The sequence below is a fragment of the Chaetura pelagica genome, unplaced genomic scaffold (genome assembly GCF_000747805.2).
Source record: "Chaetura pelagica isolate M959 unplaced genomic scaffold, ChaPel_1.0 scaffold377, whole genome shotgun sequence".
NCBI classification, from domain to species: domain Eukaryota; kingdom Metazoa; phylum Chordata; class Aves; order Apodiformes; family Apodidae; genus Chaetura; species Chaetura pelagica.
In genome coordinates this window covers 1,138,984-1,151,209 of record NW_009953908.1, presented here as the reverse complement: position 1 = coordinate 1,151,209, position 12,226 = coordinate 1,138,984, and the positions used below count along the sequence as shown (strand labels likewise).

The 12,226-nt window shown below is 38.2% G+C and overlaps 1 protein-coding gene across 1 annotated transcript in view; it reads left to right on the top strand.

The window, feature by feature from the left end:
* Positions 1–12,226, top strand: part of EIF5B (eukaryotic translation initiation factor 5B) — a 40,695-nt gene that overhangs the window by 10,894 nt on the left and 17,575 nt on the right. The window contains exons 2-8 of the mRNA XM_010001440.1: positions 6,419–6,544; positions 6,631–6,715; positions 7,105–7,747; positions 8,226–8,446; positions 8,594–8,744; positions 10,254–10,349; positions 11,421–11,507. Coding sequence (XP_009999742.1) covers positions 6,419–6,544; positions 6,631–6,715; positions 7,105–7,747; positions 8,226–8,446; positions 8,594–8,744; positions 10,254–10,349; positions 11,421–11,507 — 1,409 coding nt within the window. The remainder of the gene's footprint in view (positions 1–6,418; positions 6,545–6,630; positions 6,716–7,104; positions 7,748–8,225; positions 8,447–8,593; positions 8,745–10,253; positions 10,350–11,420; positions 11,508–12,226) is intronic.

The window sequence follows — 12,226 nt, the reverse complement described above, 5'->3', positions numbered from 1 at the left end:
TTTTCTGGGGTGATGCCCAGGAAGTCTTTAAAGTTTATATGGCTAGGTGTTTGTTACAGAGTTTATATTGCATGCAGTATCTGTCCTTAGAATGGAAGCTTCCCACTGAGAAAATCTCTACTGATTAATATATTCCCAGTATCACAGTGTCATTCTGGTTGGAAAAGACCTTCAAGATCATAGAGTCCAACCATTACCCTAACTCTGCAGCGTCCACCACTAAACCGTGTCCCTTGCCACCACGTCTCTTGTCTTAGATGTCACCAGGGATGGTGGCTCAAACTGCCTCCTCAGCCTGAATCGCCCAGTCCAACCCCCACCCCAGAACAGGACAAAGTTCACAGCATGTCCCTGAGGGTGTTATCCAAATGTTTCTTGCATACTGTCAGATTCTGTGTCATTACTGCTTCCTTGGGGAGCCTGTTCCACTGCTCCACCACCCTCTGGGTGAAGAATCTCTTACTAATATCCAACCTAAACCTCCCTCTGCACATCTTCCTGCCATTCCCTCAGGTCCTGTTGTTGGTCACCAGAGAGAAGAGGTCAGCACCTACTCCTCCTCCTTCCCTAATGAGGAAGCAGTAGCTGTGATGAGGTCTCCTCTCAGTCTCCTCCAGGCTGAACTGTGCCAGTACTCAGAGTAGTTTGTTAACCTTCCCTGTAAGAGGGAAGTGCTAGATAATTAAAATGTACTTGTAACTGTTGTGAAATACTTTGTTAGGAACTGTGATGGTTTTTATCTCATTCCAAAATTTTAAGTTTGAAGCGTGACAGCCTCTGGTGAGATGTGCCCCAATTAACACAGCAAAAGAAATGGTAAAACTTGCATCTTGCTAATTGCACCCAAGTGTTAGAAACTAGGAAACTTGGGATTTTAAGTGTTTAAGCAAAATGGCAGAGCATGCCTGTAAAAAGACTAAAGCAAATAATAGGATGTGGAAACTAGGAATAATAAGCTTGAACATGTGTAAATCACAGCTTGTGTTAGAGTGAACTCTGTCCTCATTATGGCTTCCACAGTGAATTTCTGGGTTCTGGCTGTTGCAGGCCATTGCATCAATTGCATCAGAAAAATAACTTGTTCCAAAATGCCTCCCCACCTCCCTCCAAAAAAAAAAAAAAAAGCCCAACAGCTTAATAATTTTTCAGCAGATGCTATGTACTATGGGAGTGGTTTGTGTTTTTCTTTACTGAGGTTCTATTCTTAAATATTGTTTCTTCACTGTAGTAGCAAGAGAAACACTGATGTTTTTTCTACAGGCTGTGCATCTGTCAGTCAGGATTTTTCCACTTTTCTGTCTCAATAGCTTGCAACTATGTGGGATCTTATAAATAGGGGAGCTACTGGCTGTCTTTTTACATCTGACTGAGCAGGGGTAGGTGACAGCTCTTAATTATTTCTGAACTCTGCTTTAATCTTCATACTGAAAGCATTTCACGCTTTCTCTTATACACAGGATTTGGGATTCTAGCTTTACTTGTCACTTTTTTTTTTGCTTAACATGTAGTAGAAGTAGCTTCAGTTGTGTTTGGAGCCTCGCTTTCTGTTACTGGCCTGATTTGATGCTTTGATTGCATGAGAGATGATGTTGAATTTCCTTTGTTGACCATGCCTGTCTTAGAAATCTCCAAACACTTACTTGGGATGATCTGGGTATATTTGAACCTGGTTTGGTACAGAGTGGTGTGCTAGCACAAAGTTTAGCTAGTGACCCAGTGCGTACTCAGGCATCTGGTCATAAGTGGCTTTCCCTATGTAATGAAGATTTTCAGTAGTCTATGCAGACAACTTGTACTTGAATCCTTTTGAGCAACAAGTTATGTTTTAATCTAATTTCTAGGGCAGTAGGGTCAATATTTTTCAGTATGAAGTATGTATGTAATCTTGCTTAGATGGCAGAAGGGAATGAAATTGCATAGGGGAAACGTAGAGCACTTTTAAAAAAAAAAACAGTTATATAATTTTAAAGATAATTTTCCTTGGTATCTGAAATATGGTTATCTGCATACTTTTTATTCATTGCTTCCATTTCCTCTGATTAGCCTGACTGCTGTGTCGTCTTCCACAGTTTTGCCCTGTGTTAGGCACAGACCTCCACTGAGGAATGTCTAAAACCTTTAGTGTTTTGAAAGTGACATTTTTAGGTTTGAGTGAAGAGCACACACTTAACTTTCACTAGTTTACTGCATTGAAATGCTGTTTTAGCAAAATCAGCATACTTTTCATATCTGGCAGCAAATGTAGAGGCTGGAGTTAAAAGTATGTGAATAAGAAAAGTGACTTGGGCTTCACTTCTGAAACTGAGACAAAAGAAAATCAGTGAAATAACTTCTCGGCGGTGCAGTAGCACCTTGTTTTCAGTTTTATGCTTTCCAGACCTCCTTGAGCTGCTTGAGCAGGGGAAGCATGGGGCTACCTTCGTATGTGAACCTGATAAACAGCAAGTCTCCTTTGAGTTCAAAGCATCATGAACTTAAATGGCCTAAAGCGATGAGGCTCTGAAGTCTCTATGTGAAGTCTTCGTGTGGAAGCACTTTGAGTTCAGAATTGAGAACTGTTTGAGCGTACTGATGCTTTCAGGTTCTTGTATCAGGCGCTCTTCAGGTTTCTAAAACGTTTTTGGTGACTGATTAAAAAAGTTCAGAGGAAAAAGTGTTCCTAGGTGTAGCTTTGAATGCTGATAGAAAAGCTCTCCAAGTGTACCGGGTTCCTTATGACATAACAATCTCCCAGGAAGAGAGTGAGGGTGCCTTCTCAATCTTCTTTTCAACTTTCTTTTATTATGAAATCCTAGTGGAATATGATTAGAGTTTCAAAAGGTAAGGAAATTCAAGGTCAGTATGGGAATAAACTTTTAGTAATGGAAGACAGTATTTTAATTCCTTGGTTTTCCTATTGTATTCTTTCTTTACAGTTCTTGAGAAGAATTATAACTATATGTATTGCTGTATATATAAGTGCACACAGCTTTAATTTTACTTGTTAGTTCATCAAGGCTCAAATGTTTAAAGGCTGTTATGTCACTTCTTAATAAATGGAAATGTAGTAGACAGTATAGATTTCTTGGAAACCACAGACAGTGGAAGCTGAGATTGGAAAGGGCCTCAAACTATATTTCACTATTGCGACAGCTAAGTAGTCTACATCATTATTCCCAAAATGTTCTTTTTCATGGGTGTTAAAGCTTAATGTCTGTGAATTAGTTTTTTCAGTGTTTGATTAGAGAGATTTTTCCACAAAGAAATTTTATTATTCAAGGTTCAGTTGACATGAGTTTGTTTAAAAGCAAATAAACCCTCACCCCCTTAAAGTCTGTATCCTAGAAAACAGAAGGTACGCTAGGCATCCTTTTTACTGGTAGCATAAAAATGTGATTTGTGTTTGGTTGTAACTTTCTGTAAAGTTGCAATCTGAAAAGTCAGCCTTCAGAATATCCATGTAGAATATAAGCTGTTTAAAGGCTTGGCTCTTCAGTATCTGTACAAACATATATTCAAGATACGTAGGAGTGGAAGCAGTGCAGCCGTGGAAGAAGTAGTAATGGAGCTTGCTTATATTTGGGTCTCTTCAGACTCTTCCAAGCTTGGATTTGACTCAGTCTTCTTCATTAACTCCTAGAGTAGGAGGAGGTAAGCAAGTGTGCTTAATAGCTGGATATGCTGCAGTTAAAGCAAAAAGAAACATGGGGGCCTGTGTGTGGGCCTAGATGTAATTAGCTTGGTACTCAGGCAGTAACTCTAGGTCAAGAGATGATTGTTGACATTTTTATTTCAGCCGTCTACGCTTTTCCCGGTGCACAGCCAGTTAAACTGCTTATAAAAACAGCTCTTAAAATTGCTGAAATATCAAGTCAGCTGTTCTTAAGGTGGAAATGGCCAAAAAGTTTATTCTTTCCTCTTGGGAGAGGTGGGGATTGGTTTAGAAATCTTGCAGTAAGTATTAACTACTTTCTTTGAAAAATTTATTACTTACCGTGTCAGCACGTAAGAAGCACTACTAGGTACATTTAAGGCATGTTTTTTATCTCTTGACTAAAAGTATCTGTGTTAATAAAGATACTGTACAGTGAAGTGCTTAATTGTGCTGCTTTCTTTTTGGTTTGTTCAGATTATATAGAAGAAAAATTAAGATATTAAAATACAAAAAATCAACCTTGGCCTTCAAAAATAAGGAAGTGTATTATTGTTTGCTTGTACTGTAGTTACCAAACACTGTCTATATTTGACATGCCCAATATTTGGGACAAAACCATGTCACCATTTGACTCAGGTTCAGCAACAATGCTCTCCATCCCCTCCTCCTACCCATGCAGGGAAAGCTTGGCTGGATTCAAAACTAAACTACACACACAGCTTTAAACACTAATGATATAAGAAAAATCCCTCCATTATATACAAATATGTTCAGATATGTGCAAAAGCCTCTCGCCTTCCCCCACCCCCAGCAACTCCCCCAGCACTCTCCTGAGCTGGGAACAGTCCCGAAGAATCCCGGAACTGCTGGAGAGAGCATGGAGTGATGAGGGTCAGGAGAGCTCGAGCCTGGGGATCAACAGTGATGGATGGACAGAGTCCTCCCCAGATGCTGGCCATGGATGGAAGAGAAGGGAAGAAGAAGCAGGAAGGAAGTTGTCTTCTGTGATCTCTGACCTTCCTCTGAGCTTACGTAGATATATGGAATGGAACATCTCTGGCCAGTTTTGCTGTCTGTCTAACTCAGCCTCCTATGGGGGGGGGTCACAGATTTCCCGGCAGTGTCTGAGCCGGCAGAGTAAAGGGGGGACCTTGGAGTCCCAGCATTTAGAAAAACATTCCACTGTTATCAGTCTTAGTTGGAACGCTCTGCTACTAGTTAAAATAAAGCTTACTGAAGGAAAAAAAATCGGTAAAAGGAAAATTGACTTAATCCTGGCTCAAACCAGGACAAATGGGCTTCTGAATTTCAACATTCACTTAAACTTGTAAAATTATTCTCTCAGCCCTCTCCTTTTGCAAAGGGAATACAGTTTAGACTTACTGAATTTCAGTCTTTAAAGGAATAATGAAGTACTCGGTTTTCTTTACTAGTATTCAATTTCTGGGTTTCTAAATTGGCTGAAGCTCTGGTAGTTTAGACCTGGCTGATCTCTTAGAGGTCTCAAATTTGGAAGAAATTTATTTCCCTTGTTTTCTGGATATAGACTCAGGTACTTGGTGGGTCAGCCTTTGGCTAATTTGTCCTAAGTGAGTGGTAATAATTGAGAAAGTGAAATTGTGAAACAAAGAACAGTTTTCTGCCCATGTATTCTGAGGGAGTTAGATGAGATGTTAATAGCATATTGATTAAATGGTTTTTAATACTGCAAGCTGTGATCAAAGTAGCATCCTAGTATTTACTCCTTTAATAGATCAGTTTTGGTTGGAGTACTAATGTTCTAAGTGTGAAGCAGGGAATAGGTAAATCTCCTTTCTTAAAACTGCAGTGTAAGTGTGATTAGCTGGAAGAACCTCTGGTCACTAGGCTTGACTCAATTCTTGAGGTTTGAGTCAAGGAAAAAGTGCATCTGCATTACAATTATTGACAAAGGATAGGAAAAAAACAACTTCTGCTTAGTTTGTAGCAAGAAAACCCTTTTGAAAGGGAAACTTGCATATATCTAAGATGTATGGTGAAACTTCTTTTGGCTTTCTCTAGGCATGAGAGAGAATACTAAGGCAAGGGGAGGAAATTACTGCTTTCCAACTGCATTGGTTATTTTTATGATCTGATTTAGAGTCTGGATCGAGGCTAAAGTGCATTCCTCTGTGTGACTTCTTTTCTTGAAAGATAAGAGTAAAACTTTTCGGTTTGATGGCAAAACATGGGCAACTGTTATTAAGTTGGAAGCTGTGAAGAACTTCCACTTATTTGTTAAATAAAAATATAGTAGCCTTTTTTGTTTGCTAGTGGGTGTTTAAATGAGCGGGTGGGTACTTCTTGCAACTTAGTAATCAGGAAATTCTAATAAGATTTCTTCTATTTGTACTTCATTTTTACACTTTCATTGTGGCAGCTGCTTTTCTAGCAGTGACACTGGGATTTGAAGGGTGAAAATCTATCTTTCAAAGGAACAAGGTGAAACAGTCTAGTTGCATTTTTCCAATAAGCTTTATCAACTCTAACATCTAAACCTTTAAAGTCAGTGTTGCAAGAACTGAACATGTTTTACGCTTCCACCTCCCTTCAAGCAGTTGACATGCATGAAGGTTTTTCTGTTTCATCCTATGTGGTGGAATAAGGTAAAAGTGCATAACGGTTTATTAAATGTGATTTTTGCCTCTGCATTGCTTTTTGTGATTGATTTTGCATTTTGAAGCTTTTGTTTTAAGCAGATGGCTTCTACTTATGTAAACTTAACGTTTTAACTCTTGATAACCCTGCTTTCCTTTTGCGTTTTAGTGCAAAAGATGATATTGATATTGATGCCCTTGCTGCTGAGATAGAAGGTGCAGGAGCTGCAAAGGAGCAAGAGCCTCAGAAATCCAAAGGCAAAAAGAAAAAAGAGAAGAAGAAACAGGATTTTGAGTGAGTTTGGGTTTTTTTATGTCTGTCTTACTTTATTATACAAAAACTCTTGTTACTTAAGGACCATAACTTCTCTCTTCTTTTAGTGAAGATGATATCCTGAAGGAACTGGAAGAACTGTCAATAGAGGCACAAGGAGGGAAAGTTGACAGAGAACCTTCTACAGGAAAGGTGAACACTGAGAGGGATGGAGGCTGTTTAATAGGAAATAGTTGCAATATGAAATACTTTTGTCCCAGAAAATTTCTAGTATTGCAGTGTAGTTGAAGATCCTATGGGAAACATGCAGTCAGCATGTGCTTTTAGATATACTTGATAATATTTTTGCAGTAGAGTGAATTGTGAAAGATTTTAACAGGAGCCATGTCTTTCTGCTGATAATTATTCAAAGCCGATGGGAATAAATTCTGATTGTGAGCTGAGGTGTAGTAAACTCAGCAAGAATAGTTATTGCTTTCAAACTTTGTCTTCAATAAGAGAAGTTTTTCTTGCCATCTGTCAATGCTATTTCTTAGCCACAATAGCAAGTGATTTTTCATGGCTGATTATTTAATTACCAGGTTGAAAATGACAATGAAGAAAGCTTATCAAAACAAGATAAGAAAAGGAAAGGAAAGAATAAAAAAGCCAATCTGGAAAATGACTATGACAGTGAGGAAGTGGAAGATAAAGACAAAAAATCTAAAAAACCTCAGAAGGCAAAACAAGACATGCTTTCTGGCAGTGATGATGATGATAATGAGACACAGCTTAAGAAAAGCAAAGGGAAAACTCAGAAGTCAAACAAAAAGCATGATCTGTCAGAAGAAGATGAAACTAATGTTAAGAAAAGCAAAGAGCGTGCAGGGGTGCTGTCTACAGGTGAGAGTGGTGATGAATCAGATGAGGTCTCCCAGTCTAGAAAAGGACAAAAGAAAAACCAAAAAATAAAGGCTGCTCCTGCTGCTGAAAGTGGGGATGATGAAGAGGAACCTTCATTCAAAGTAAAAACTGTGGCTCAGAAGAAGGCAGAAAAAAAGGAACGTGAAAGGAAAAAACGTGAGGAAGAAAAAGCCAAACTTAGGAAACAGAAAGAGAAGGAAGAATTGGAAGGTGGTAAAGAACCAGCAAAGCCAAAGGAAGCTCAGAAAAAATCTGAAGAGAAGGCTTCTCCTGAAGTCATGGCAACCCTTGGGGAAAAAGAGACTCCTGCAGGAACAGAGGGTTTGTAACATGGTTTCTAAAACTGTAATTTAAACACTAGCTTTTATAAGAAGGCCAGAGAGTTGGCAGACAGTGAGATGATTTGTTGCTTTGTTCTCAATTGGGAATATTAGACATTTGGTAGCCTTGTCTGCCTCTTTGTGTTGGCTCACGTGTGGCTGTTTTTCTGGCCTGTTGTTTGTTCAGGTACCTGGGAAAACAAATGCCAGATGGCAAATTCTCATTACAGTGTATTCCTACAGTTTTGTGTTGTAAAAATACTTTTTCACTTCCTGGTTATTCTGTTACTTTAAGACCTCAGGCCCTGACTTTGTAACTTAAGAGAGAGTTTTATTTTTTTCATTGTGAAGTGCCTATATAGTAGGCAGTCAAAATGTTCCTCGTTTGGTGTTATTGATCATATTTGAAACACGTATTTTATTTAGAGTATCTTCAAAAATTTCAGAGGTCCTTAAATGTATGCGTCTTCTTTCTGTAGCTGATGACAATGACGGGGACAAAAAGAAAAAAGACAAGAAAAAGAAGAAAGGTGAGAAGGAAGAAAAAGAGAAAGAGAAGAAGAAGGGTCCCAGTAAAGCTACGGTTAAAGCTATGCAAGAAGCCCTGGCTAAAATGAAAGAGGAGGAGGAAAGGGCAAAAAGAGAGGAAGAAGAACGCATAAGACGACTGGAGGAACTAGAGGCGAAGCGCAAGGAGGAGGTACTGCTTATCTTCCTCTGAGGGTAGAGTAAGGGAGAGGGTTGGTGGGTCAATCCCTAATATGTTTCTCATCAATAGAATTTACTTGGCCTGCTCTTGTGTAAAGCATGCTTTCACATTTCTGCATTAATTTTAACCTTTTTCTAGGAACGATTAGAGCAAGAGAGGAAAGAGAGGAAGAAACAGAAGGAAAAAGAGAGGAAGGAGCGTTTGAAGAAGGAGGGAAAGCTTTTAACAAAAGCGCAACGAGAAGCCAGAGCCAGAGCGGAGGCTACTCTTAAACTACTCCAAGCTCAGGGTAAGCAGTAAAGTTTAAAATAATATATTTTTTAAAAAATATAAAATTTTATACTCCTTACTGTTCTGTTTTTTCTACCTGGAGCTTGGAGGGCAAATACTGAGTAATTCTTCCACATAAAGCTTCTCTGTTGTCAAGGAAGGCAGTGTTGTGTGGCTCTCCCCCTTTATTTTTTTAAGTAGCTTTAGATGTCTGTGTATTTTCATCTTACACTTTAGATACCTAGCTTTTTAATACATTCCACTTGTGACTTACAGATGTTAGCTATGGGACTCAAGAAAAATCGCTCATTTCCATTGCTTAGTTGAAAGGCCAGGAAAGGAGATGGGCTGTGCTGCAGGTCTTGTAAGACCAGTGATCTAGATCGTCTTGAATTAATTAGTGTGCTCACTTAAGTGTGTTGTTTTGCCTAGAGTTAGCTAGTCCATAGGAACAGTGTATTATCCTGTTGCATTTGCTTTGGATAAAGGTGGTATAGTAGCTTTCCTACTTTTCTATCAAATATAATCTCTTTCCATTGGCAGTGAAGGAAATGTATCTGCTGTATTGTAAGTCCATGTCCTCATTTGTTCCTGATAGCTTGTTTGTGGTTAAGGAAATAAATCTAATTCCTGACTGTTGAGTATCTTATTTGTATTTGTAGAGAGCACTATCTGACATTTTGCTGGTAGGTGGATATATAAGGGTCTGTAGCTAGTAAAATGTTCAGAGCTCTTAAGCATATGTAAAGGCTTAAATGTACACAAAGGCCATTTCTCTTCAGTTGTTGCTGTAGTTATTAGAATCCTATTTGTGTGCTGCCATAGTAGCATTTTTGTCAAATCTACACTAAATCACACAGTACCTGAAGGAATTTTGAGTGTTTCAGAGGGTGAAGAGTAATTAAATCACTGATTTGTCTGCACCAAACTTCTGTTTTTAATAGAATCCCTTACAATGTTACAGTGCTGTTTCTTTACTGAGGTAAAGATGAACCTGGCATTATTTTAATATCTAAAACCATCTATGTTTTTGGAAAAAAAAAAAAAAAGAACACCAACAAAAATAGCCAACATTGAACAAAAAGGAAAATACTATCTACTGAACAACCTTAAGCTTTTGAGAGCTGTCCCTCTCAACTGCTCCTGATTGTCACAAACTAGGATGATTGGCAGGCTAGTTTTAAGTGAGTTTTAGCATAACAGACTTTAGATTGACATATACTTGTTAAACTCGAGGTATATGTGTTAATGAAATCCAGTGTCAGTACGGGATAGCTTTAAACCCTGGAGTGTTAGGATCAGATAAATTTGTTTATCCAAATTAGTGATCTAAATTATTTCTGAGAGCACTTAGACTATCTGAATAATTATATTTTGCTCGAGCTTTGCAGCTTTTGAAAATCAGACAGCTTACTTTCCACTCTTCCTTCTTCCACCTTGCAATTCTGGAAGACCTGTTCTCATTTAAAACCAAGTTTATGTTTAGTAATTAATCACCTGTTATTTCTTGATAATTTTTTTCTTGCAGGTGTTGAAGTGCCATCCAAAGACTCTGTGCCAAAGAAAAGGCCAATATATGAAGATAAAAAGAAAAAGAAGCCACAGCAGCCAGAAAATAAAGAAGGTGTGGCTTGCATTATAGGGATACCTAATAGATTAGTCACATTTCCGGAAGTGTTTTTGAAATAAATCAGCTGTTCCTAAACTAATTGCACTTCATTGTGCCTGTGAGGTTCTTTTGACACCCCTGCCCCCATGTGCAAGTGCTGATGCATTAAGATCCTAATGATATTTTAAAGACTGCTAACTTAATCCTTTGTTTTGCAATCTACTTGACTTTTTTTTTTTCTCTAACCTGGGTATTTTCTTTAGAATTTGTGTGTTGTAGTTGTACAGAATGTAAAGGCCCTTTAAGAATGTGAGCTTGAATTATTTGCGTAGGTTAAATACAATGTAGTGTAAATAATAATGACTTGTAATTAAATCTAAGTTGATATCCCAGGTTGGAAACGCATGAGTAGTTCAGAGAGTTTGCATTTTTGAAAACTTAGAATTTATTGCACTAGCTAGATAGACATATAGTGAATGAATGTGTCAATTTCTGACTTTTGTGCTTTGTGGTTTTCCTATGGGGTGTTATTAGTGAAACTCTTCTGAGGAGTATTTCTTAGTTCAAACAAATCAAAACTTCTTGCATCAGTTGCCTGGTTATTTAGGTGTGCTTTTTCTATGTTTGACAAGAAACTTACGTGGCTGCTTACCATATAAGAAGCATTGTGTGTAAAGAATTCAGAATGGTGCTTGTCTGAGTTTTATCAGTGACCTGTTTTTTTATGTGGAGCAGTAGAGTAAGAATGGGTAGTTCATTAGTATTACTTAATTTTTTCTTGTATCTTAAAGAAAAGGTTTTTTTTTAATGTTCAAAAGCAATCGTAATCCTCGTGGCCAATAACTGACCTATCACATCAAGCTGTTGAACTGCTTAGGAAGCCAAATGTTTTTCCAATAAGCTACATGCTCTAACTTTGGTTTAGCTCAGTAAGTTGGAGCTCTTAATTTGGTATTAAAAAATTCAGATTTTGCTTACTTGTAGCAGCACAACTTTAAAATGGAACTTTAATGTTAAGCTGTATGTCTTAGGTTGGTTTGCACTTTGGAAGACTGTAGCAACTAATTTGCTTTCTTGCAATTTCAGAAAGCGTGGAGGTAACTTCTCTGGCTGAAGATGCTGTAGAACTGGAAACACCAGTAAAAGAAGAGACTCCTCTTCCAGTAGAGCCAGGTTAGTAGTAATGCAAAGCAACTTCAAACGCACAAGCCTGTGTGGCAGTACTGCCTGATGTAGGGATCACACTGCGTTGGATGGGGGTCGAGCAGCCATCTTTTCTTGAGGTAGCTGCTGCCTTTTTCTTTTCCTAAGGCAACAACTGATGAAATTTTGTGGAATAAAAAGTTATGCATCTTCAAAATGTGACTGTAAGGGTCCCTTTTTCTGGTTGACCTCCAGTGTTCAATTGGCTTAGGCAAAACTGTCTTAAATAAGCCCATTGATTGCCTTATGACTAGCTCCCTTGACGTTTCATTTGCTTTCTAATAGGCTGTTTTGCCAGTGGTTAGGAGGAAATAAGCTGCTTCTGGTATTGATACTGCAATATTCACAGTGGTTGTGTTCTTGGTTCCAATGTTCTGCTTTCATAAGTGGTGAATTCAGTGGATCCATATGGGTTAGCTTGTGAAACTGAGTATCAGCATAGCAAGTGATTGTTGCCCTTATTTTTTGCCTATGTGCACTACTTGTTTAGGCAAAATCACATTGTTCTGGACTTCTTCCTCAGCAGGGAGACTGTTTCAATTTTTACCCTTATTCTTAAGTCAGATAAATACTGACAAATTTTCCAGTTTTTCTAAAACAAATCTGAATGTGTACTCTAATTCTACCTTTGTTTATCTCTTGGAGGAGCAATTTCATTGCCAAAAAAGAGAAGGGTTCACTGGCAGAAC